Source organism: Bos javanicus, chromosome 8 (assembly GCF_032452875.1).
Source record: "Bos javanicus breed banteng chromosome 8, ARS-OSU_banteng_1.0, whole genome shotgun sequence".
NCBI lineage: Eukaryota > Metazoa > Chordata > Mammalia > Artiodactyla > Bovidae > Bos > Bos javanicus.
In genome coordinates, this window is record NC_083875.1 from 73285884 (window position 1) to 73313503 (window position 27620).

The 27620-nt window shown below is 41.9% G+C and overlaps 1 protein-coding gene across 3 annotated transcripts in view; it reads left to right on the forward strand.

The window, feature by feature from the left end:
• Window positions 1-27620, forward strand: part of DOCK5 (dedicator of cytokinesis 5) — a 283905-nt gene that overhangs the window by 177307 nt on the left and 78978 nt on the right. For all 3 annotated transcript variants that reach the window (XM_061425870.1, XM_061425871.1, XM_061425872.1), the window contains 9 exons: window positions 715-787; window positions 4185-4288; window positions 5397-5580; window positions 13170-13267; window positions 13484-13573; window positions 14872-14972; window positions 18229-18363; window positions 24960-25071; window positions 27039-27109. In XM_061425870.1, the coding sequence (XP_061281854.1) occupies window positions 715-787; window positions 4185-4288; window positions 5397-5580; window positions 13170-13267; window positions 13484-13573; window positions 14872-14972; window positions 18229-18363; window positions 24960-25071; window positions 27039-27109 (968 nt within the window). The remainder of the gene's footprint in view (window positions 1-714; window positions 788-4184; window positions 4289-5396; window positions 5581-13169; window positions 13268-13483; window positions 13574-14871; window positions 14973-18228; window positions 18364-24959; window positions 25072-27038; window positions 27110-27620) is intronic.

The window sequence follows — 27620 nt, forward strand, 5'->3', positions numbered from 1 at the left end:
ACTATATAACCACACCATAATTAAACTCTTGCCACAAATTCTCTGCTCTCTACATTGCCCCATGCCTCTGTTTTCCCTGTCTCTTCTCTACATATAAGCAGCAAAAAGAAAAAGCTTCCTTTTCTCCAGTATTTTATCTTTTTGTTCTAGTGTGTGTATGTGCTCAGTCATGTCTGACTCTTTGTGACCTCATGGACTGTAGCCTGCCAGGGTCCTCTGTCCATGGGTTTCTCCAGGCAAGAATACTGGAATGGGTTGCCATTTCCCTCTCATGGGAACCTTCCCGACCCCGGAATCGATCGTGGGTCTTCTGCCTTGGCAGGCAGATTCTTTACCACTGAGCAACCAGGAAAGCCCTTTCCTTCTGTTATAGTCCCTAAATGTTATTGTATTCACGTACAGCTTGTAGTCTGAAAGGTACAGGTACTGATGTTTTCACTCTGAAGCATCTCCTGCTTCATACTTGAGAAGACACTAGAAATTTGTAGTATCTCCGCTTTCAGAATCTATGATAAATAGCAAAGATGATCTCTTGAGCTTCACTTGGTTTTGAGAAATAGCTAAAGCTCTCTTGAATGAAGTCCTCCACGAAATCTCACTCTATCACAATGACTCCTTATGACCAGATACTAAAATGGGCCTCATTTTATAAAATGAGCTTTGCATGCCAAGGACTGAATTAATATAAACTCGTAATTCTGAATTATTATACAGGTGTCCATTGCTATAGAAGAAGTTACTCGCTGCCATATAAGGTTTACCTTCCGACACCGGTCGTCTCAGGAATGTAAGTATTAGGAGGTCTGTGACATACTTTCATCAAAACAATATCTTTCATCAAAAAAACCTCCTGCTTGACAGCACTTTTGTGTGTCTGTAGAACAAGATATTTGGCATCTTTGAGGATTCACTGGTGCTAAGGAAATATTTTTTAATGAATTTTTCTAGGTTTCCAGGATTTGTGTTGTTCATTCTGTATCAGAATTTCCCCAAAATGTGTTCTGTGAGTACTAAGGTTCTCTAAGATGCTAATAGATGTTCTCTGACACAATGAGTTTCACAGTTGGATAGAGATAGGAAATGCTTGTGTATTATATTTTCCTCTTAGGCATTCACAGTGTATGTTGTCATATTGCTGAGAAATCCTGAAGCCAGAAAAGTTTTTAATCTCTACTTTCCCCAATTTTTTTCTAATGAAAGAACTATTTCAAATTTTAGATCATAGTTCATGAGTTGACATTTCTAAAGTACGAACAAAGGAGAATATTGTTTATTTTCCGATTGATCACAAGTGTCTGGAAGTGTTTTTCTTATTCAGCACTGCATGAAAGTCCAGTCCTTCCTTCCAAACTGAAATTTTTGACTGCCGTCTGCCTACCAGACTGCAGGCCAGGCCCTCAATAGATAATAGCAGACAGGACTCAGGCGCTGCTCTGAAAAGTCTCTGTGATCTAGTTAGAAAGATGACTATGAAAACAGACAATGAAGGTCAGATCAATGTGACGTGTTACAACAGCAAATGTGGAGTTGTAAGCCTAGCACCCAACCCTGCCTGGGGATTTCCTACAACTCCTAAGATTTCCTACATCCTGTCTGAGCCTCGAAGATAGCAGAGGTTAACCCAGCGAAGGGTGATGGTGGAGAAATGTGTTTGAAAAAGGAAAGGGCTGCTGAAGTGGGAGCAATTATAATATTAAATTGAGCCATCTTAAAGTGCCAGTTTTATAGGTCAGTAGCAAATAGTCAAATATTAGCAATTTCGTCCAGTTCTACATTATACTGAAGGAGCATTTCTCAAGTTCTTAGTTTGTACCAAATACCATGTGGTATTTATATTTATACACTGTCTTGTTTAGTATCTACAGTAGTCTGATAAGATCCATACTACTTTTATCCACATCTGTACATAAGGAAAGTGAGGCACAGAGATGTTAGGCCCAAGGTTGGGCTTCCCTGGTAGCTCAGCTGGTAAAGAGTCCCCTTTCAATGCAGGTGAACCTGATTTAATTCCTGGGAAGATCTGCTGGAAAAGGGATAGGCTACGCACTCCAGTATTCTTGGTCTTCCCTGGTGGCTCAGCTGGGTTCGATCCCTGGGTTGAGAAAATCCCCTGGAGAAGGGAACAGCTACCTACTCCAGTATTCTGGCCTGGCTATTCCATGGAGAAGTCCATGGGGTTGCAAAGAGTTGGACATGACTGAGTGACTTTTACTTTCACTTTGCCCAAGGTCACAGGGCTAGTAAGAACCCAGATTGACACCTTGGCAGTCTGATTCCAGGCAGGCTGGAGCAGGGTCATGAAAAGTGAAGATTCTTTTCAGACCATCTTGTAGAGGAGCCATTAAAGAGTGTTGTATAGGTCAGGAGTCCCTACCTTCTGGAGTCTAATGCCTGATGATCTGAGGTAAAGCTGATGCAATAATAATAAAGTGCACAATAAATGTAATGCATTTGAATCATCCTGAAACCATTCCTCCTGCCCCTGGTTGTGGAGAAATTATCTTCCATGAAACCAGTCCCTGGTGCCAAAATGATTGGGGATTGCAAGTATATGGGTGGTGGTGGTGATTTGGTTATCTATTTATAACAGCTTTAGTCATGGTATCCCCAACCAAACTGGACACGGCCCAAGTGGCCATTGAGAGGAGAACATATGAACAGACTATAGTATAATCTTTTCATAACAGATACCTGCTCAGCCAGTCTGGAGACACACGAGACCTAGCAGAGCTTAGAGGTGTGCCTGTGGGGAGAAGGGGCCACGAGCCACCCCAGCCATAGACATCTGAGTAGGGAACATGGTGAGCTCAGAGGCCAACTCTGAAGACCAGGAGGGAGGCCCTTTCCTTCCTCAAGAGGCTGGATTCTCCCTCCCAGATGCCATAAGAAACACATAACCCCTTTTCCTGGCACATTGGCATCTTGGAAAAAGAGAGGAACAGAAACCTTAGATGGCATCACAACTTTGTTATTGTTCAATGGCTAAGTTGTGTCTGACTCTTTGCAACTCCACAGACTGCAGCACACCACACTTCCCTGTCCTTCACTGTCTCCCGGAGTGTGCTCAAGCTCGTGTCCATGGAGTTGGTGATGCCATCCAACCATCTCATCCTCTGTCGCCCCTTCTCCTCCTGCCCTCAGTCTTTCCCAGCATCAGGGTCTTTTCCAATGAGCAGGCTCTTCGCATCAGGTGGCCAAAATATTGGAGCTTCGGCATCAGTCCTTCCAGTGAATATTCAGGATTGATTTCCTTTAGGATTGACTGGTTTGATCTCCTTGCTGTCCACAAACCTTGAAATATAATAAATAAAATACTTGCTGAGGTACTTCCCTGGTGGTCAAGTGGCTGGGAATCTGCCTACCAATGCTGGGGTCATGGATTTCATCACTGGTCTGGGAAGATCCTACTTGCTGAGGAGCAACTAAGCCCATGCACCACAGTTACTCAGCCTGTGCTCTAGAGCCCATGCTCCAAATAAGAGAAGCTGCTGCAATGAGAAGCCCATACACAACTAGAGAGTGGTCCCTGCTCAGCACAGCTAGAGAAAGCCTGTGCACAGCATCAAAGACCCAGTGCAACAAAATATAACTAAATACATATATACAGAGTGTACATACATACATACTGAGTCTGTTTTAAAACAGCAGTAGTGAAATAGCCCATGGAATGGTTTGGAAGCATGGCATTTGACCTGATTAGGTTTGATTTTGGAAATTCATACCAAAGAATGGAGAGATGCTGGGTGGTTGAAGGGCTAAAGACAGAGAGACCTGTTATGAAGAGCTTATGGGAATACAGGGAAGTGATGAGGGTGGCCTGGACTCAGGAGGGAACAGCAGGAATGGAGAGAAGAGGTGTCCAGAGGCTCTTAGGATGTGGGGTTAGCCTGGAGGTGGGGTCAGTGTCGATACTCATTGTTCTGATTGGATGTTTGAGTGGATTCTATTGTCATTCATTCATAAATATAGGAAGAGCAGGGTATGTGTGGGGGGCACCAGAAGATTTCAGTTAAGGAACTATTTCCTTCAGGGAGGCAGTGACATGGATAATCCATATGGCTTGTTGGAGCTCACTGAACTAATGAGTGTGCAGTCAAACACCTGACTGCAGAGCCATCAGCTGTCATAGCCATCACTCCTGGTATTCTTCTGTCCCGCTCAGACATATATTCTTGTCTTTTCAGCCAGAGATAAATCGGAGCGAGCCTTTGGCGTGTCCTTTGTGAAGCTGATGAACATAAATGGCACCACTCTGCAGGACGGGAGGCACGATCTGGTGGTGTATAAGGTGGTGCTAAAGAAAGAGGCTGAGGACCTCCTTACTCCCTCTGAAAATGATTCTGAAAACTCCTTTTAGACTTCGTGTATAACTATCAGAATCTTCTCTAGAGCTGTATGTGTTCGCACCTACCAGTCTCGAATCCCAGAGGACTGTGGTCACACTAGCTTCCTGGACTCCCATCCCCTTCAGTCTAATAAATGATGGTCCTGGGACTTCCCTGATGGTCCAGTGGGGACAGCCAGTCACACTTCCACTGCAGGGGGCGTGGGTTCGATCCCTGGTTGGGAAACTTGGATCCCACATGCTGTTCAGCATGGCCAAGAAAAAAAAAAATTTTTTTTTTTTTTTTAAAGAATAGTCCCTCCTTCTTCTGCAAATGGCTTCATGGAGGTGAACAGCCAGAGGTTGTTCTCTGGCTTTCTGTTCTTTGCATCACCCCTTGTGGAGTGTTGATAACTGCGCTGTTGGGCTGGGTTAGCAGGTGGTGGGTGTGGTGGTGGGTGTGGTAGGATGTGGTTTTCATATCAGCATGAGCCAGGCACCGTTTCTGTGCTCTGGGGCCCCTCTTCCTCCGGTATCAGTTTTGTCCTTATTCTTCCATCTGAGTGCTGCAGAGCTGTCATTCCCACTGAGATTTTAGAGTCGAAAGTAGATATTGAGAAGATCTCATTTGTCCAACAACATCAAGGAGGATTTTTTCAGTTGATAGCTTTTCTGAGATGAAGCTGCCTGAAGTGTATTTCTGTTAATAGCTCCTGAGCTCAGAATTAGTGTTGGAAGCCATGGCTGGCTCTTTCTTCTCAGGGGACCCAATGAAGTATAACTGTGACAATTTACACATTCAAGAAAACCATCCTTACTCTTTACTTACGTATTTATAACACAGACTAGGATACTGATTTCTGCTTCATTACTTATTCCATTTTCATACAATGTTTAAATTATTTCTAGGCTCAGATTTTTGAAAAATATCATAACACCTCAGAGTTAGAAGGGATCTACTATAAAAACTTTCTTATGCTAGAAATACACTGTGCTCATGATAAATATTATTTTATTTGCATCCAAGGGATTTTGTCTACTCTCTGGAGTCCCTGACATGCTTCCTTTGCAGGGTGACAACAAGAAGATGGAAGATGCTAAATTCTACCTGACCTTGCCTGGAACCAAGGTGGAGATGGAAGAAAAGGAGCTCCAAGCATCTAAAAACTCAGCCAACTTTGCACCAGCCAAAGACAGCACAAAGGACAGCTTTCAGATTGCCACCCTCATATGTTCCACGAAGCTCACCCAGAATGGTAGGCATGGTGACCAGAATGACACCAGAATGGGTTTTCTATTGGGTCCTCCTGGGCTCCTTTGTTAAATTCAAGAGACTGGACCATCAGTCTTCTGAGATGGGGTCCTAGGCTTTCTGGATTCTGCTCTTTGCGTGATGTTCTAGGTAAACTATTAGATAGCTAAAGCTTTTTATGAGGCTTCTTTGTCTATCTTTGAACCAGGATGAAAAACCTGGTGTTTTTTAAATATGGTAAAACCTACAAATGTATTCTAATGGAGGCTGTAAAATTTGAAGGTCTTATGTTTCATTCCTTCAGTGCAGCAAAGAGCTCTAATACTGTTCTTTGTATAATGTGTGTAATGAGAGATTGTGGTAGCAGGGGAAGGACACTGGCAGGCAAATATCCGTGCCTTGCTCAAGAAGGATGGCAAAGAGCAGGGAGGATTTCCTGTTAGCCTTTCCCTTTGTTGCCATGTAGACTCCTCTTTCCCCATTTTTTTCCTCAAGCAGTCAGAGAGTTTTCATAAAATCAGCTGAACAGTTCAGAGTCAGCTTTACTCTGTCCCTTCTTGAAATCTGATAGCAATTTTAACTTCTCTTGTGTATATCATGGCATTTGATAGCCAATAACAGCTTCTTATTTACTTAACCTATGTAATTTCTAAGGAGTGCTGCTGGATATAGTGCTCCAAGGGTTAGATGCTCTGCGGACTTGCTTTAAAAATTCTGTATCTCCTGTGCTGTGTGGATGATTTGTCCCTTTGACCTTTGAGAAGAGTTGGGGCTCTGCCTTAGGGAGATGATAAGGTAGACAAAGCAGCTGAGATATAAGGGACACTCAAGGATCATCAGATAGCATGTGTTCAGTCTTTAGAAAGGGTCTAAAGATTTATTTTGGTGAATCATGGTTGGGTAGAGAATATGGATAGTATTTCAACTTGAGCAAGTGTCTAGACTCAGTAGAGTGAGGCTTAGAGCTGTTACTTATGGGAAAGTAAAAGCATGCACCAAAAATGAAGCCAGAAAAAAAGCGAAACTATAAAGACGTGAAAAGATCCATGATTACAAAGGGCTCGGGGAGAGAGGGAGGGATGAACAGACAAAGAAGAGGGATTTTTAGGACAGTAAAGCTATATGCTAAATGATACCCTAATGGGTACAGGGATATATGCCACTGGACATTTTTCCATACCCACAGAATATACAAAGTGAAGCCCAACTTAAACGACAGCCTTGAGTTCATGATCTTTATCAGTGTTGTCTCATCGGTTGTAATAAAGGTACTACAGTAATGCAGGATGTTAATAATACTGGAAACTCTGCAACCTTGAAAGGATATTTGGGAACTCTGCACTTTGGGCTTAATTTTTTCTGCAAGCCTAAAACTGCTCAAAAAAATAAAGACTGCTGTGGCTGCTGCTGCTAAGTCGCTTCAGTCATGTCCGACTCTTTGCGACCCCATGGACGGCAACCCACTAGGCTTCTCCATCCCTGGGATTCTTCCGGCAAGAATACTGGAGTGGGTTGCCATTTCCTTCTCCAGTGCATGCACGCTTGCTAAGTTGCTTCAGTCATGTCTGACTCTGTGCGATCCTATGGACAGCAGCCCACCAGGCTCCCCTGTCCATGGGATTCTCTAGGCAAGAATACTGAAGTGGGTTGCCATTTCCTTCTCCAAAATAAAGTCTATTAATTAGGAAAAGAGAAACACCTTAAAAATTAAGCTAGAAAGCATTCTGAGCTTACATGTCAAAACTGCATCCACGATATAACCGTTGTTAGGGAAAAAGTAAGTATAAATAAATTGTTGATAAAAGGTTAAATCAGATCAGATCAGATCAGTCGCTCAGTTGTGTCTGACTCTTTGCGACCCCATGAATCGCAGCACGCCAGGCCTCCCTGTCCATCACCAACTCCCGGAGTTCACTGAGACTCACGTCCATCGAGTCAGTGATGCCATCCAGCCATCTCATCCTCTGTCGTCCCCTTCTCCTCTTGCCCGCAATCCCTCCCAGCATCAGAGTCTTTTCCAATGAGTCAACTCTTCGCATGAGGTGGCCAAAGTACTGGAGTTTCAGCTTTAGCATCATATTGGAAATGATTAAGAAGATGTATCAGAGATTTTAAATATTTTCAGACCCTTTGGTCTAGTACTGTGACCCCTAGAAAGTGAACATAAATGGACAATGAGGGATGTGCACAAAGATTTTTGTAGGAGGAGGTTTCCCTATTATTCATAATGGGGGAACACGGCAAACAATCCAGATGTCCAGTAGTTGGGGATGAGGTCAAAGTCTATAATGTTATTAAATGATAAAATATATGAGACTGTGAAAAAAGCTGGCTTGGCCAAAAATGTCCATTCAGGTTCCTCTGTAACATCCTCAGAGAAACATGAATGAACTTTGGGGCCAACTCAAGATTTCAAAACAAAGACATAGAAAAATGTTAACAGTACATAGAACATAACCTTAGTTTTGTTTAAATATATAAGGAGAATTTGGAGCCAGTTGCCTGGGTTCAGTTCCCAGCTCTGCCACTTGCTAGCTGGTTCATCTTGGACAAGTCACCTGATCTCACCTGCTGTCGGCCTGGACAGAGTAGGAAGAGGGGACAGATAGGGCAGCCTTGTGCATATTTGAAAAGACAGGGTATTCCCAGCAGCAGATCGTAAGTGTTATTGTTTCTCTGCTTTCTTCTAATATGATGGGAATGATAAAGAACCAGTTCAATTTATTCTGAGAAAGAAGCAGCTGAGGAACATAAGTAAACCGTCAACTCTACGAGGGCGTTTGCTGATCAGGAATGTATCTGTTCTCCTTTTACACAGAGACTGACCAGAGGTGTTGTTCCTTAGCCTTTGGAGGGCTGTTTGGACTCCAAAGGTCAAAAGCCACTGGACTTTGTCATAAACAGAGCCTGTAGGTGCTTTCATTACTTTATGAATTTTTTCGAAACTAGAACAGCTCGATTTATATGGGATCGTTTTGTTGCTGGACCGTTTGGAGGGTGAGAATAGATTTGTTCTAGAAAAGGGAGAGGGGAGTCAAGTCTCTGCAGGTATAGGCCTTGCACCAGGCTTTCACAGCTGTCTCATTTTACCCATGGACATCCTCGCACAGGAAGACACCCATGTTGTTATCATTAATGTCAATATGCTGATCAGAATGCTGAGTTAAGAAACTGAAATATTAGGCTGGCCAAAAGTTCATTCAAGTTTTTCTATAACACCTTACCTAATACTGTGCCTGAACTCATAAGTAATGGAGTTGGATCTGAAAATACATATTTGTAGCAAAATTTAGTGTTTTTTTGTCATTTTTTTCTTTTTTAAATGTTGCAGTCCTGATCTTTTCCCAAAGGTAATCACTACCCTAAATTTGAGGACTGTCAATTAGAGGATCATGAATTCCTACATACTTCTGATGGAGATGTAAGTTGAAACAACTTTGGATAACATTTAGGTAGTATCTGATATGGTTGAAGGTGGTCATTCCTGATAACCCAGAAATATACTCTAGTTTTATACCTCAGATAAGCAGCTGTACCTGTAAACCGGGAGGCATATGAGAATGTACACAGCACAGTTGTTTATGATGTCTCAAAACCACAAACAACCCATCTGGTTTTGGGGGCGTTGTTTTGTTTTTTGTTTTTGGCTGTGCTGCTTTGGCTTGCAGGATCTTAGTTTTCTGACCAGGGATTGAACCCAGACCCTTGGTGTGTAGGTGTGGGGTCCTAACCATTGGATTGGCAGAGCGTTCCCCCATCTGGTTGTTCATTGACAGTAAAATGGATGAACAAATTCTGGTACATCCATATAATGGGATAGATACTATACAGCAATGAAGTTTGTCAGAGCCATTCATCAACCTGTGTGAATCCGAGAAACACGGTGAGTCTAGGCCTGTTTCTGTGACTGTGCCACCACTTTTCTTGCCCTAAGACCTTATGGTTCACCTTTGCCAAATACATCCTTAATATGAGCACTGATGGAGCATGCAAGCATCTCTAGGGAATAAACCTCTAGGCTGATGAGCGGGTGCTTAGCAGATGCTAAAATCTGCTGCTCGACTCTTCTCTGCTGATGGCGTATCTAAGTCCTTTTCCTTAGGTAGCGCTCGTGAAATGAAGTGTAACCAGTGGAACAGAATGATTGACTAGCCTCGGGCAGAAATAGGAGATGGGAAGCTGGAATGGACAGTGCCTAGTGGATAGGTCTAGCACAGTGTCTGTTCTGAAGTATTTATGTAAGGAGTGAAGAATTGTCTTGTGTACACTACCAGTTTCCTTGGGGCTGCTGGTTTTGATTCCATCCTGCTATGCCGTCTGATCCAGCGTGTACTGAACACCTGCTAGGTGGCTAGCACTGTGATGGCTTTAAGAATGAATACAATATGGTCCCTCCCCTCAAGTGTTTCAATCTATGGGAAGAGGCAAAGAGGTGTCAAGTGTGTCCTTACTTATTTGTCCTAATGTACATATATATGGACAAGGAGTGCAGATAGAACAGAATGATTGGTTATGTCTTCCTAGAGGGAATAAAGTTTGAAATGAGTCTTGAGGTAGAAGTAGCAGCTGACCAAATCCACAGCATTGGGTTGGCCAAAAAGTTTGCTTGGGTTTTTCCATAACATCTTTTTTTTCTTTTTTTTTAAAATAAATTTTAAAGTGTATTTATTTATTACCTATTTGGGCTTCCCTGTTGGCTCAGACTGTAAAGAATCCATCTGCAAATGCAGGAGACCTGGGTTCGATCCCTGGTTGGGAAAATCCCCTGGAGAAGGAAATGGCAACCCACTCCTGTATTCTTGCCTGGGAAATCCCATGGACAGGGGAGCCTGGTGGGCTATAGTCCGTGGGGTTGCACAAGAGTCGGACACAACTGAGCAACTGAGCACACGTCATTTACTGGCTTCATCAGGTGTTGGCTGTGGTGCGCGGGTTTCTCTCCAGTTGCACCAAGCAGGCTTCTGAGTGTGCGAGCTCGGTAGTTGCAGCGCGTGGGCTTAGTTGTCCCGTAGAGTAGAATGTGGAATCCTAATTCCCTGCTGCCGCTGCTGCTGCTGCTAAGTCGCTTCAGTTGTGTCTGACTCCGTGCGACCCCATTGACGGCAGGCCACCAGGCTCCCCCGTCCCTGGGATTCCCCAGGCAAGAACACTGGAGTGGGCCGCCATTTCCTTCTCCACCTAATTCCCTGATGAGGGATCAAACCTGTGTTCCCTGCATTGGAAGGCAGACTCTCAACCACTGGACCACCAGGGAAGTCCCTCCGTAACAGCATATGGATAAAACCTGAACGGAATTTTTGGTCACAGCAGTATAGTATTTCTGGACATTTCAAACAAAGGGAAGTAAAGACAGGAAATGATTGAAGAGCATGCCACAGCTTGGGGAGTATTGAGTTGATCTGTCTGCCTGTGATGGGCTGGCAGGCAAACCCTAGGAGGGACCTTAGCACCTTCTACTGTGAATGCTATTGGGATTTTATTTTGTTGACAGTGGGATGTCTCTAGGCATTGGAGGCTTCCCAGGAACTAAACATGTGCATGCCAGTAAAACAAACACACTGAAGCAAACTGGCTGTTCTCACGAACAGAATGCATTTTCAACTCCTTATATATGTGTTTATACAGATCCATTGATTAAAAATACATAGTGCTACGCTTACTAAAAAATGCTCTACGAATAGTAATAGTAACTTGATGTACTAGACAAAATGATAAAGTAGTAATGGTCCAGATGCCTGCTTTAGTATGACACTAAAGTGACACTTTCAGTATCTAGACATTCATTAGACCTGTAAATGGCTTGTGGTTGTGTAGTTGCTAAGTCGTGTCTGACCCTGGTGACCCCATGGACTGTAGTCCACCAGGCCCCTCTGCCCATGCGATTTCCCAGGCAAGCATACTGGGTTGAATTGCCATTTTCTTCTCCAGGAGATCATCCTGACCCGAGGATCGAACCTGGGTCTCCTGCATTGCAGGTGAATTCTTAACCACTGAACCACCAGGGAAGCCCATTGTAAGTGGTTTATAGATCCCAAATTCTGCATTTTAAATCCAAAAACACCCAAAGATTTTTGTCGCAGAGTTACCCTGCAGGCCATTCATCTGTTCTACCATCCTTCAGTATAGCAACCCATCTGATTTGCCATCTGTTTTATTTCTTTGAAGAACTCTGGGAGGGAGTATGATAGAATAGCAAGGACATGGTTTTGGGGAATCAGAAAATCTGTTATTAAATTCCATTCATGCTGTTCTCTGGCAGTTGTGTAATCTAAGGCGGGTAATTTAATTTCACAAAGCTTAAGTTTCTTCATCTCAAAAATGAAACAAATAAAATGAAACAGAATCTGTTCTTGGTTACCAAAGGGGAAAAGTGGGGTGGAGGGATAAATTAGGAGGTTGAGATTAACATATACACACCTATGAAATAAATATACATACCTATAAAACATATACATACCTATATATAACATATACATACCTATATAATAGGTAGCCATCAAGGACTTACTGAATAACACACAGGACTCTACTCAGAGTAGTTCTCTGTAATAATCTATATGGGAAATAGAATCTAAAAAAGAACATATATACATATATATGAATATATAATTTTTATATATTTATATATATAATTATGTGTTATATATATTTACATATTATACATTACTGTGTATTCTTACATATAATTCTTATATATTATGTATACTCAGTATTATTACAGTATATATTCTTATATATTCCTATATAATTCTTATTTATTCTTATATAACAATTCTCTGTAATAATCTGTATGGGGAATAGAATCTGAAAAAAAAAATATTTATATATTCTTTTTACATATACATATTACATATTCTTATAACTAAATCAGGCTTCCCTGGTAGTTCAGAGATGGTAAAGGATCTGCCTGCAATGCAGGAGACCCGGGTTTGATTCCTGGGAGACCCAGGGAAGATCCCCTGGAGAAAAGAATGGCTACCCATCCAGTATCCTTGCCTGGAAAATTCCATGGACGGAAGAACCTGGTGGGCTGTAGTCCATGGGGTTGCAAAGAGTCGGACATTTCAGAGTGACTTTCACTCACTCACTATAGCTGAATCATTTGCTGTACACCTGAAACTAATACAGCATTGTAGATCAATGATATTCCAATATAAAATAAATTGTTTTTAAGTTAAAAAAAATCAGTGAAATCTCTACACTGTGGATGTGATATTTAAATGAATTAATGTACATCTGTAAGTTTGTTTTCCCCTCTGCATCCAAGGGACAAATTAAGCAGTACAGCAAATTAAAGGTCGGTAGGTTATTTTAGTGATTCATGTGTAAGACGGTGATATCTTACATGAGAGGTGTGCATTCTATTCAGGAAATGTTTTAGGTTCTTGTACAATTGTGGTTGGTTTTTTTTCTCTGTGAAGAAGGAAAGATTACTAAAAGGTTTTCTTTGAGTTAGGTAAGAGACAGTAAATTAAAAGACTGCGTAAGGTTCTAGCCACCTGCAGGAGCAGTGATCTCCTCTGCAGAGCTGTGTGTGTGGGTTGCTCTGCACATCTGTGTCTAACGCTTATGGTTTGTGGTTGTTCTTCCCAGTTGACCTGTTAGGCTTGTTAAATTGGCGCTCAAGCCCTCAGAATATTAAACACAACTTGAAGAAGTTAATGGAGGTGGATGGAGGAGAGATTGTGAAGGTATGTTTATTTATTCACAGGTAAGACTACAGCCACTGCATCCTTAGTTCAGCATCTTAAATGAACCCAGTGGGTGTAAACATAACCCTTAGTCTGCATTGGGAAGCAAGTGTGCCAGTTTTTAGGAAAATGCTATTTTTAAACCTCTTCTTTTGAAATCTAATTCTCCTCATATTTCTGCACTCACCAGATAACCTCTCTGTTTCTTATCTTCAGTTTTTGCAAGATACACTAGATGCACTTTTTAACATCATGATGGAAATGTCAGATGATGAAACATATGACTTCCTCGTGTTTGATGCACTGGTAAGCAATTATGCATGTTAACCTAGTGTTCATTCTCACAACTTTGTGGTTTTTGATAGTTCACTATTATAAATAATGGTGACAATATCCTCCTGCATAAATATTTATATACATCTCTCTGATGAATTCTTGAGGCAACATTCCCAGAAGTAATGTTAGATACAATTGACTTCTTAAATTTTTTATTTATTTATTTTTGGCTGTGATGGGTCTTGAACTTGAACTTCTCTCTAGCTGCAGTGCTCAGGCTTCGTTGCCTCGTGGCATGTGGGATCTTAGTTCCCCAGCCCAGGATTGAACCTATGTCCCCTGCATTGGAAGATGGATTCTTAACCACTGGACCACCAGGGTGGTACCTAGATATGATTGACTTATAGTCAAGACCTTTTTTCTTCAATTCCTGTTAAATCTTCCTTTTTGATATGCTTTTTCTTTCTCATTCGGGAAAATGAGGTATTTTACTACATTTGACATAAGGAATCCCTTTAACTTGATTTAAAATCGTCTGGCCCTAAACCAGAACATGGGCTTCCCAGGTGGCTCAGTGGTAAGGTAACCGCATGCAATGCAGGAGATGCCGGAGATCCAGGTTTCATCCCTGGATGGCAAAGATCCCCTGGAGAAAGAAATGGCAACCCACTCTAGTATTCTTGCTTGGGAAATATGGACAGAGGAGCCTGGTGGGCTGCAGTCCATAGGGTTGGAAAGAGTCAAAAATGGCAGAGTGACTAAGCATGCATGCGTGCATCATAAGTAGGTGCAAAGTGGTTATTTGTTGGTTGTGTGTCTGGTAGTGATAAGATGGCACCTGATAAGAGTTAACATCTGAGCAGAAAATTGAGACCCAGAAATCTGGTGAAGTTCAGTTTTTAGGGGCACCCACACTGCGCTGAGGAGAGAGACGTCGTTCAGTATTTCATTAGCTGTATCCTTGAGATAGTATCTATTATTCTCCAGGAAACCCCTCCCCACACCCTGCCCCCTCCGATTCCGTTTTCTTCCCTGACGTGTTTACCTGTGCCCGCCCGCTCTTTGTGGCGGTCAGCTCTCTGAGGCCAGGGGTGCTGGATTGTATTGTCTTCCTCCCAGCATTTACCACAGTGCCTGACACTTCATGGTCTCTCTGTTCATGTTAAATAAAAAGAAACCTGAGACTTCTCTTCAGCTCTGGAATAGTAATGTTGGGGACGCTGCCAGAATAATCGAGAAGGAAAAGACCCCATACATTGAGACCCAGCTTGTTGACTGAATGCCAGGGTTTGTGCTGTACTGCTATTTATATTTTTCACCTTTGGCAGGTGTTTATTATTTCACTGATAGGAGACATCAAGTTCCAGCATTTCAACCCTGTTCTCGAGACCTACATTTATAAGCACTTCAGCGCCACTCTGGCCTACGTGTGAGTACCAGGCCCGGGAAGGGTCTGTGGTTGGGTTGTCGGTTTGTGCTCCAGGGGCTGGGTTGTTGAGAAACCAAAAGGCCATGAGCTGAGGACCTGCACCTCTAAAGTACAGAACCTTGTGCTAAACTTCTTGGTGGAAAGTGGGAACCATCCAACAATTCCGCCTATGGAAAAAGGATTATATTCAGGCCCTCATCTCTGGGAAGTTATGGAAGAGAGAAGGCTGTACTGCCTTAAGAATCCAGAGCATCTATAGGTGAGGAGTTGAAGTTGTTAGGAGCATGATCCAGGACAGAGGACCCTACCCAAGATCTTAGGAGGTGGGTGTCAGTGGGATCACCAGAGGTGCCAATGGGATCAATCAGAAGGTGAAGGAGGACCACATACGAGAGAACTATAGGTCATGCCCTCAACTCTATACAACGAATGCTTTGTAGAAGTCATTGCTTAGAGCAGGGGTCCCCAACCCCCAGGTCATGGGCTGATACCAGTCAGTGACCCAATAGGAACCAGGTCCCACAGCAGGTGGTGAGTGGCTGGTGATCATGTGAAGAAAGCTTCATCCGTATTTACAGCCACTTCCCATCCTTCACATCATCGCTTGAGCTCTGCCTGCTATCTGATCAATGGTGCCATTAGATTCTCATAGGAGTGAACCCTCCTATTAACTGTGCATGCAAGGGATCTAGATTACAAACTCCTTATGAGAATCATCCTGAAAACTATTTTCTGTTCCGCTGGTCTGTAGAAAAATTGTCTTCCACAAAACTGGTCCCTGGTGCCAGAAAAGTTGGGGACCACTGGCTCAGAGGATAGAAAATGGTTGAGTTTTCTTTCTTTTACATAAGAGGGAATGGTCCCCACCTTTCCCAGAGTGAAGCCTTCTTTCTGTCTTTGGATTATGAGACCTGACTGGTGTTTACTCTGAGCTTTGCCTTGCAGTGCCCAGCTCACCACAGTGTGGCCTGTCCCCAGCCCCTTGCATTCTGGTTTTTGTGCAGAGCAACACGATAGTGACAGGAGTGTAGTTGAGATGGCAGGGATGTTTCTCACATGGCTTATGCCTGATTGTGCCAGTTGTTGCCAGCTGATCTCTCAGGCTACCTGCTGACCTGCTCTGTCATTCAGACCTTTGATCCCATGTGTCTTTTTCTGAACTAAACAAGAAAGTTCTCGGTTTTATCTGCATAATGGTTCAAAAATGTAATAAAACATAAGTGACATTAAAGCATAATCAGCAATTAACACAATGGATATAATGCCCTCTAGGTTCAGGGAAGCAGCAGATAAACCAATGAGGCAGTTCTTTACACCCAGTAGTCTGAATTTCCAAGGCAATAGCCACAAGAGACAAAATCCTTCATATGATCTTACTTATTTGTGAAATCTAAAAAAAAGTTGTTGTTCAGTAGCTCAGTTGTGTCCGACTCTTTGTGACCTCATGGACTGTAGCACGCCAGGGTTCCCTGTCTTTCGCTATCTCTCGGAGTTTGCTCAAACTTGTGTCCATTGAGTCAGTGATGCCAATGAACCATCTCATCCTGTCATCCCCTTCTCCTGCCTTCAGTCTTTCCCAGCATCAGGGTCTTTTCCAATGAGTCAGCTCTTTGCATCAGATGGCCAGAGTATTGGAGCTTCAGCATCAGTCGTTCCAGTGAATATTCAGGATCGATTTCCTTTAGGATTGACTTGTTTGAACTCCTTTCAGTTCAAGGAATTCTCAAGAGTCTTCTCCAGCGCCACAATTCAAAAGCATTAATTTTTTGGCATTCAGTCTTCTTTGTGGTCCAACTCTGGAAAAACCAAAGCTTTGACTATATGGACCCTTGGCAAAGTGATGTACAAATAGTACAAACGAACTTATTTACAAAGTAGAAGTAGAGTCACAGATGGAGAAAACAGCCTTACGGTTACCAGGGGATACAGGAGGGGAGGGGTAAGTTGGAAGATTGACATATACACAGCTACATATACACTACTGTATATAAAATAGATAACTATTGATAATAAGGCCTACTATATAGTACAGGAAACTCTCCTCAGTACTCTGTAATGGCCTATATGGGAAAACATTAAAAACAGTGGGCATATGTATATGTGTAAACTGATGCACTCTGCTGTACACCTTAAACTAACACATTTTAAGTCAACTATACTCAAAAAAAGAAAAAGATGAAATCCTGTCATTGGATCTTTATTACACAGAGCCAAGTGCAGGACTCCAAGTGGTGTGCTTCTGGTAATCTGAGTTGATTTGCAATAATTGATCAATTCTACATGATTGCTATGAATTTTTCTTAATACTGGGAAAACTCAAAAAGATTCCCAGAAGAAAAGTTCAACATTTCAGTGCCCTCAAAAATGTGAGATGGCCCCAAATTAAAACAGTGCCTAGTCCAAAGACTCTAGAAAAGCATAAAGAGCAATCCCAGAGCAGTTTTATCTGTTCAGATGCTCAGAGCTCTGGGCTGCTCTTCTCAGACAATAAAATTTTCATCTGGCTCCAATTTGGAGATTCTAAAAAGTTGGGGCAGATTGGAGGGAATTTGATTTCTTTTAAGGTGGCTACTTAGGCAGACAATTCCATCCTTACAAGAACATTTGAAAAAGTCGGCATAACATGTTGTTGTTTTAGTCAATAAGTCATGTCCTACTCTTTGCGACCCCACGGACTGTAGGCCACCAGGTTCCTCTGTCCATGGGATTTCCCAGACAAGAATACTGGAGTAGGTTGCCATTTCCTCCTCCAGGGGATATTCATGACCCAAGGATCGAACCTGTATCTCCTACACTGGCAGGCGGATTCTTTACCACTGCACCACTTGGGAAGCCCCTGTGTAACATACTAGAGATTAAAATACCCTCGCAATTCGCGTCCCTTCAGCTCTTTTTCTTGATCCTTTTAAAAAGAATGGAAGGGGAGTTCGAGGGAGAATGGATACATGTATCTGTATGGCTGAGTCCCTTTGCTGTCCACCTGAAACTATCATAACATTGTTAATTGACTATATTTCAATACAAAATAAAAAGTTAAAAAAAAAAAAAAAAAAGAATCCTGCAAAGGAAAAGAAACTATCCCTGGTTTATAAGCAGAAGGGAAGCTAGACTGCAGTGAAGAAGAAATTTCTAGAAGAAATAGTTACTATAGTTACGACTTCTTCCTCAGAAGCCAGGTTCCCTTTTGTCTTGTGCACCTTGGGCCCCAGAATACCGCTTTGCCCACTGACGCTTTTCTCTTTCTCCTCTTTTTCAGGAAACTCTCCAAGGTACTGAACTTTTACGTGGCAAATGCAGATGATTCCAGCAAGACGGAATTGCTTTTTGCTGCTTTGAAAGCCTTAAAGTACTTGTTTAGGTTCATCATCCAATCTAGAGTACTCTACTTGAGGTAATGGTGATGGTAATACGATGTTGATGCTCTCCACCCTCTCTGACAGTATTTTTTTCTTATTCCTTGTGTACATGTTCAGCTCTTTGAGCTTTTGGATCATGGAACTGTCAAATTTCAGAACTTCAGAGCTGAAGATGAGAGTGGACTTGTTGTTTAGTTGCTCAGTCCTGTCTGACTCTTGGCAACCCTATGGACTGCAACCCACCGGGCTCCCATGTCCATGGGATTTCCCAGGCAAGAACAGTGGAGTGGATTGCCCTCTCATCTCCAGGGGATCTTTTCGACCCAGGAATCGAACCCGTGTCTCCTGCACTGCTGGCATTTTGTTTACCACTGAGGCACCAAGGAAACTTAAGGGTGGACTGTGCAACCTTTAAAGGAGGTTCATGCCAAGTCCTTTTGGGTCAGCAGAATTTCTAAGGCAGTAGTGGCAGTTGGACTGAGGGATGCAGGTGGCTACAATGTGCAACCTAAATGAGAGCCTTTGTTGGTGACAGATGTCTAGGAAATCAGGTTCCTGTGGCAAGAATGTATTTAAAATAGCAAGGCGCTTCACGGTGATATTGGACGTGCAGATCTAGGATCGTGAACTGTTGTTGGAAGTAGATGGAAATAGTGGCTGTTGTTTGGAGGATTTGTGTCTGAGGTTTGTGTTTCTTTGCTGACTTAAAGCTGAGGTGCCTGGTGAAACTAAGCCCTAAAGATATGATAATTCCCAATTTGAATTCCTAGGATAACTGTTCCATCAAAAACAATAGAAATCAAAAATGAAAAAATCACTTTTCTGGGAATGCCCACAACCCCATTGCCATCGCTACTGGATTTCCAAACTGTTAAACTATATTTCTAAGGCAGATGTGTACTTTGGAAACTACAGGTAACATACTAAAATGTGAATAGGCATAAAGCTGCAAGTAAGAGGCTTGCAAGCCTGTGATTTGAGCATGTGTATTTTTTTAAACGTTGTTTTTTTAAAAAATCATAAAATTAAAGGCAAACAACATGGAAAAAAACTTGTAACTTATAGTAAGGATCAAAGGTCAATAGATTTACTGATTAAAGGCTATGAACTTCCAGATGTTCAAGCTGGTTTTAGGAAAGGCAGAGGAACCAGAGATCAAAGTGCCAACATCCACTGGATCATCAAAAAAGCAAGAGAGTTCCAGAAAAACATCTATTTCTGCTTGATTGACTATGCCAAAGCCTTTGACTGTGTGGATCAGAATAAACTGTGGAAAATTCTGAAAGAGATGGGAATACCAGACCACCTGACCTGCCTCTTGAGAAACCTATATGCAGGTCAGGAAACAATTAGAACTGGACATCGAACAACAGACTGATTCCAAATAGAAAAAGGAGTTCATCAAGGCTGTATATTGTCACCCTGCTTATTTAACTTATATGCAGAGTACATCATGAGAAACGCTGGGCTGGTAGAAGCACAATCTGGAATCAAGATTGCCAGGAGAAATATCAATAACCTCAGATATGCAGATGACACCACCCTTATGGCAGAAAGTGAAGAGGAACTAAAAAGCCTCTTGATGAAAGTGAAGGTGGAGAGTGAAAAAGTTGGCTTAAAGCTCAACATTCAGAAAACGAAGATCATGGCATCTGATCCCATGACTTCATGGGGAAACAGTGGAAACAGTGTCAGACTTTATGTTCTGGGGCTCCAAAATCACTGCAGATGGTGATTGCAGCCATGAAATTAAAAGACACTTACTCCTTGGAAGGAAAGTTATGACCAACCTAGATAGCATATTCAAAAGCAGAGACATTACTTTGCTAACAAAGGTCCATCTAGTCAAGGCTATGGTTTTTCCAGTGGTCATGTATGGATGTGAGAGTTGGACTGTGAAGAAAGCTGAGTGCCAAAGAATTGATGCTTTTGAACTGTGGTGTTGGAGAAGACTCTTGAGAGTCCCTTGGACTGCAAGGAGATCCAACCAGTCCATTCTAAAGGAGATCGGTCCTCGGTGTTCTTTGGAAGGAATGATGCTAAAGCTGAAACTCCAGTACTTTGGCCCCCTCATGGGAAGAGTTGACTCATTGGCAAAGACTCTGATGCTGGGAGGGATTGGGGGCAGGAGAAGGGGACGACAGAGGATGAGATGGCTGGATGGCATCACCGACTCGATGGACGTGAGTCTGAGTGAACTCCGGGAGTTGGTGATGGACAGGGAGGCCTGGTGTGCTGTGATTCATGGGGTCACAGAGAGTTGGACACAACTGAGCTACTGAACTGAACTGAAAAATCAACTACAGAATGATAAATATCCTTACACAATACAAACCAAAAATATAATTTACTAAAGAAAACAAGTGGTCAGTTAAATTTTTTTAAAAATTTATACTATTAAAATAATACATACACCATCTTTACCTCTACATTTAATAAAGGTGAAAAATCTTTATCATCCTTTGGTAAGAGTGGACAAATTTAGCCATGTGTTTTAATGCTGATAGGAATACAAACTCTTTAAGCATGGAAATTGGGCACTGTGGATAAAAATCAAACATATACACATAAAGCAGAGGAAGATATTTGTCCAGTGATAAACCATCTAAAAATTTATGAAAAGAAATCCATCAAGTATGAACAAAGATGAATGTTACAGTATGTATATTGCAGCCTTTCAAATGTAGGGTATTTGAATGAGGTAAGAGAACCCTGATAGGTTCAAGACTAAGGTAGAAAACATAATATAACAATTTCAAAAATAATTAGGACTGGATGCATAATATGCTAAAATTGTAGTAAAACTGTAGGTAAGAGGACTTTAGGTTTATTTTTTAATCTGCATTTTCAAAGTTTCTACAGTGAATTTGTACATTTTTATGGTTTATAAACATGTTTAATGACTTAAACGTTGAGCTGGACAAATGACAACTCTTTCTTCCCTAGCAGAAGCCAGCGGTGTTCCCCTAGCACAGGGTGTATACTCACCCTCTGTTAGTCTTTTCAGATGGTCTTTTATTGTTTGGTATTTGTATTTCATAATTAATGCTGAATTTCCACATATTCAGTTAGGATGTCCTACTGAGGAAACTTTCCCTTACCTAAAAGTTTGTATGGCAAACCAAACCCTGATGTCCAGCAATAAGAATCCTCATAAAAACATAAAAAGAAAACCTTGATTGATGAAATTTTAAAAAACAGTTTCCATTAATGATCCACTGACTCTTTTACCCTTCATAAAGTTTCATTGCATCCAGCCCGTTGTGTTCTTTCACTCTTAACTTTGCCAACAAAGGTCCGTCTAGTCAAAGCTACGATTTTTCCAATGGTCATGTATGGGTGTGATAGTTGGACCATAAAGAAGACTGAGTGCCAAAGAATTGATACTTTCAAACTGTGGTGTTGGAGAAGAGTCCCTTGGACTTGCAAGGAGGTCAGACCAGTCAATCCTAAAGGCAGTCAGTCCTGAATATTCATTGGAAGGACTGATGCTGAAGCTCCAATACTTTGGCCACCTGATGTGAAGAGCCAACTCATTAGAAAAGACCCTGATGCTGGGAAAGATTGAAGTCAGGAGGAGAAGGGAACGACAGAGGACGAGATGGTTGGATGGCATCACCAACTCAGTGGACGTGAGTTTGAGGACACTCTGGGAGATGAAGGACAGGGAAACCTGGCATGCTGCAGTCCATGGGGTCACAAAGAGTTGGACAGGACCGACTGACTGAGCAACAACATTGTGTTCATCATTTTCAACATCAGATTGCATGATAACAGTGGAAAAGCCAAGTTAATTAACCCATGAAACTAAGAGAGTGACTCTTGAACTTGGGCCTGGATGGCCTGTTTATTATTATTTTTCCCCCTGATGTTTTCTCATTCTAAAAAAGAGCTTAAGCTGGGACAGAGAGTCTAGCAATCTGTATTCTCCACTCGCTTGGATTTTTTTTTTTTTAATTGAAGGATAATTGCTTTACAGAATTTTGTTGTGGTCAATCGCTTGGATTTTATAGATGCAATAGGACACTGAGAAGGTTGGTTTTAATCCTGCAATCTCATGTTAGTCCTTTTTTAATTAATTAATATTTTTTGGGGGGGTCTCCATTGAATTTGTTACAATATGCTTCTGTTTTAGGTTTTGGTTTTTGGCCTCAGGGCATGTGGGAATCTTAGCTCCCTGACCAGGGATTGAACTCACACCCCCAATGTTGGAGGGTGAAGTCTTAACCATTGGACTCCCAGTGAAGTCCATAATTCCTTTTTTTAAGTCACACACGTAGGGTGCTCTGGGTGTTGGGGGTCTAGCACAGATGAGACGAGGTTCCTGCCCCAGTGATGCTTGTGGGTTACATCAAGGTCAGGGGGACAGATAATAAAGAAGCCCACAAGATCATCTCAGATAGATAAAAGCTAGGAGGGAAGGCATTGATGTGGCAGTGACTTGGGAGGGCTCCTTGAGCTGAGCTGGTGGGAGAGACTTCTCCGGTGGCTAGCATTTGAGTTGAGACTGAAAGACAGGGAGCTGGCCTCTGAAAGTCTCAGGTAAGAGAAGTGTGGGGAGTAGGAACAGCTATGGCAAGTGTCCTGCGGGGTCACCGAGTGACCTGTGGGAGGAATCAGGAGAAGCCACTGTTGCTGGAGCACAGATCCAGAATGGGGGGACGGAGCCTCACAGGCAGTGATGCCTGATGAAGACCACCTAGGTCATCCTAAGGAGTTCAGATTTCATTCCAGGTGTCATGGGAAACCACTGAAGGGTTTCAGTTAGAGAGGTAGTGATATACCTGGCTTACATTTTACTGAGTTGGCCAGAAAGTTCATCTAGGTTTTTCTATAGGATGCTGTGGAAAAACTTGAACGGACTTTTTGGCCAACCCAATATAAGATCATCTCATCTCTTAGGTGGAAAATGGATTGCCAGGGGTTAAAAGTGAAACCTGGGTGACCACTTAATAGGCTGTTTTTTGTTGTGTTTTAAGTTTTAGTCTTTTTTTTTTTTAATTGGAGGGTAATTGTTTTACAGTGTTGTGTGTGTTTCTGCAATGTTAGTTTCAACAATGTGAATCAGCTGTAGTTTATACATATATCCCCTCCCTCTTGACCCTCCCTCCAATAGGCTGTTATAGTTCAAATGTGAGATCCGGTGGGTCTGTCTCCTGTGAGATGCAGAGAGTGGACTGATTTAGGGATTTAGGGTCACAGGACTTGCTATTAGAATGGGTGGGAGAATGAGAGAGAAGAGTTGTAGAGAACTTCTAGGTTTGGTGTGCTACTTGCCAAGATGTGGACTATTGAAAGATGAGCAGGAAAATCAAGTGAGTTCTGTTTTGCACATGTTCATTTTGAGATACTTCGTGGAATAAATTGCAAATAAAGTTCTTTTCCAGTTCTGCAGATGGATGAATTGAGCATTAGCAGGAACCCTCTGAATAATTTTCAGAGAAGTTCACATTCCATAAGTACCATATAGATTTTAGGTGAATGGAGGAGACGAATATAAATATGTATATGCGTATATATTTGAGTGTGTGTATAAAATTCCAAGTTCAAACCATCCCTACTCTTGACCAGTTGGTGGTAAGATGGCCACCCAGCGTAAGTGCACTTGGGCTACAGTTTCAGTACTTTGGTGTTTCTTGAGACATGAGACTTCTGATTTCTACTTAGGAGAAAAACCAACTTTTCAGTTGATAGACAAGCAGGGTACCTTACTTAAACAAGCGTGAATCAGGGACTCCCCAGGAGATCCAGCAGTTAAGACTCCGAGCTTCTGATGCAGGTGTTTTTGATCCCCGGTGGGGAACTAAGATCTCACATACCTCACAGCATGGCCAAAAGGTTTTTGTTTTTTGTTTTTTGTTTTTTTTATATAATTTAAAAAGCAAGAAATGAAGTGCAGTATCAGTGAAGGCCAAGGTGGCCTGTGTCCTGTGAGGGCCCTGTTGTGGAGCAGGTTGGCTAGGTCAGTAGATAGAAGAATGCTAACTGGACTCACAGACTAGATTGGTTTCAGATCATTTCTGGGTTGAAGAACTTTACTACCTATTGTCTGAAACTTCAGCACAAATGATCTTGATGTGATGAGACAGAATGATTCAAGTTGCAGAGTGATTAGATAGCATGATTAGAAGAGGTGAGAGAGAGGGAGGGTTGGAGAGCAGGAGGTGGCAAGACTGAGCTGTCAGTCTGGGTAGCTGAGAAAGTCCCCTGCTTATTGGACATTGTTCTCATGAGCTGAGGATGGTGGGCTTGTAGGCAGGGCTCATCTGCTACTTGAGAAGCAGCTTCTGGCTGTTCCCCACCCTGTTCCAGGAATGCCCACACGCCACTATGATGGAGGACATCACCAAGACTGGCCTTCAGACAGCTTCAGGGGACCAGGAGGAGAGCTCTGTTGTAGGACTTTACATACAAATCACTACCTTCCTTTTGTCCAGGTGGTGATGACTTCCCAGCTTCGGGGCGCCTCCCTGATCCCCCTTAGTTAGAGCACCTGAGATGGCTCCGTGCAGTGTGAAGAGGTGACAAGTGAGGCGTGGGCCGCTAGCATCAGGGAGGCAACAAACCTATTGAAAAGTGTCTTTTAAACATGGAATGTCTGACTGCCTTCTTTTTTTTTTTTTCTGTTAAGATTTTATGGCCAAAGTGAAGATGGAGATGAATTTAATAATTCCATCCGCCAGTTATTTCTTGCTTTCAATTCATTGATGGACAGGCCTATGGAAGAAGCTGTCAAGATCAAGGTCAGCTTGATCTACTTGGGCTACTCTTAATACTGTGGGTGAGGATGTTCTGGGGAACGAAAAACTTACAGTGCATGATAAAAAAAAATAATCCTCATTCATGGAAAACTTAATTTTAGAATGACGTGTAGAAAGTAAAGGGGAAATCCCTTTGTATTCGCTTTTTCGTACATTTGCATTTTCAAATGTTCATTTCCCAAAGATAAGCTACCTATTTTTATTGAAGTAGAGTTGATTTATAATGTTGTGTTAGTTTCAGGTGTACAGCAAAGTGATTCAGTTATACATATGTATTTTTTTCTTCAGATTCTTTTTCATTACAGGTTATTATAAGATATTGAATATAGTTCCCTATGCTATACAGCAGGTCCTTATTGTTTATCTATTTTATATATCATGATGTATATCTGTTAATCCTAATTTATCCCTTCCTACCCTCTCCCCTTTGATTACTGTTAAGTTTTTTTCCTATGTCTGTGAGTCTGTTTCTGTTTTATAAATAAATTCATGTATGTTATTGTTAGATGCCACATGTAAGTGATATCATATGATATCTGTCTTTTTTATGGCTGAGTAATATTCCATTATCAGAGAAGGAAGTGACAACCACTCCAGTATTCTTGCCTAGAGAATTTCATGGACAGGGAAGCCTGGCGGGCTGCCATCCATGGGATGGCAAAGAGTCGAACATGACTGAGTGACTAACACTTACAATATTCCATCTCACACGCACACACACACACACAGCACATCTTTATCACTCCTCTGTTGATGGACACTTAGGCTGTTTCCATCTTCTGGCTATTGTGAACAGTGTTGCTGTGAACATTGGGGTGCATGTATCTTTTCGGATTTGAGTTTTTGTTTCTTCTGGGTAGATGCCCAGGAGTGGGATTGCTGGATGGTATGGTAACTCTGTTTTTTGTTTTTGCTGTTCTTCATAGTGCTTGTACCAGTTTTCATTCCCACCAACAGTGTTGAGTGTTCCCTTTTCTCTACACCCTCACCAGCATTTATTGTTTATAGACCCCTGACCTGTATGAGATAATGTCTCATTAGATTTTCTTTTCTGTGATAATCAGTGATGTTGAGCATCTTTGCATGTGCCTAATTATACCTAAATATAATCCATGGCACCTAAAAGTTCTAGAAGAGAACATAGGCAAAACATTATCTGACATAAATCGCAGCAGTATTTTCTTAGATCAGTCTCCCAGAGCAAAAGAAATAAAAGGAAAAATAAACAAGTGGGACCTAATCAAAGTAAAAGGCTTTTGCATAGCAAAGAAAACCGTAAAGAAAACAAAAAGACAACCCACAGGATAGAAAATATTTGCAAACAATGCAACCTGCAAGGAATAATTTCCTAAATACACAAAACAGCTCATCCACCTCAATATCAAAAGACCAAACACCCTAATCAAAAAATGGACAGAAGACCTTTTTGGGAAAATAGACATTTTCCCAAAGATGACAAGCTACCTTTTTAGACATCCCTTGCATGGCTTTTATGGCCTCTCTGAATTTAGCCAATTGACCTTGATAATGATTCAAGCAGCAGGCTTTCTTCTTAGGGCTTCCCTTCTCCCCAGAAGCCCAAAGTCTTCATCATCATCATCCTTAGCAGTTATTTAAGTGTAAAATATGTAATTCCTAAGGACTTAGATCTGAACTTTATTTTCTTCTCTCTCTGGCAACTTTGTGAGGGAAATGTCAAGGTTTTGATTACCTCCTTGGATAGAAAAATGAATTCTAAATGGACAATGGAAAGCTGTCTGTCCAGATTTTTTTAGGAGAAAGATGATAGGAGAGCGTATGTTAGCAATACTAGGTTTCTTCTTCATCACAAGAACATTCGTGTCCAGTTTCCTGTTTCCCAGCATTGGTCATTTCTTCTTGAGATCATGCAGGAAATTCTGTATCTGTCTTGCTTGATGACTGAATCTGCTTTTTTGTTTTTCTTGCAGGGGGCAGCCTTGAAGTACCTTCCTAGCATCATTAATGATGTCAAACTTGTGTTTGATCCTATTGAACTCAGGTGAATAGCCAAAAACTATTGTTTCTTTTAAAAAAATTATTTATTTGCCTGTCTTGGGTCTTAGTGGCAGCACTCAGGCCTCTCTGGTTGTGTCACATGGGCTCCAGAAAGCTTGGTCTTAGTTGCACCACAGCATGTGGGATCTTAGTTCCCTGACGGGATTGAACCAGCATCCCCTGCATTGCAAGGCAGATTCTTAACCACTGAACCACCAGGGAAGTTCCTGTTATTTCTTAACAGGAGATGCATCTCCCCTGCTCAGCTTCAGCTTGGACTACTACACATGCTGTGATTCTTCTAACATGTATGGACACATATGGACTGAACACCTTTCTGTGCTTAGTTCTAGGGAAGATAAAGGCCCCTGAGAGAGGTTTGCACTTTCTCCAAAGAAAGAAAATGCACAGATATAAAATTAACTCTAGGAAAAATATACATAATAATATGCTTCCAGCCATATACCTAAGTACCCCAGGAATGCCAGGTCACATGGTGATTGACACTGGGGTGG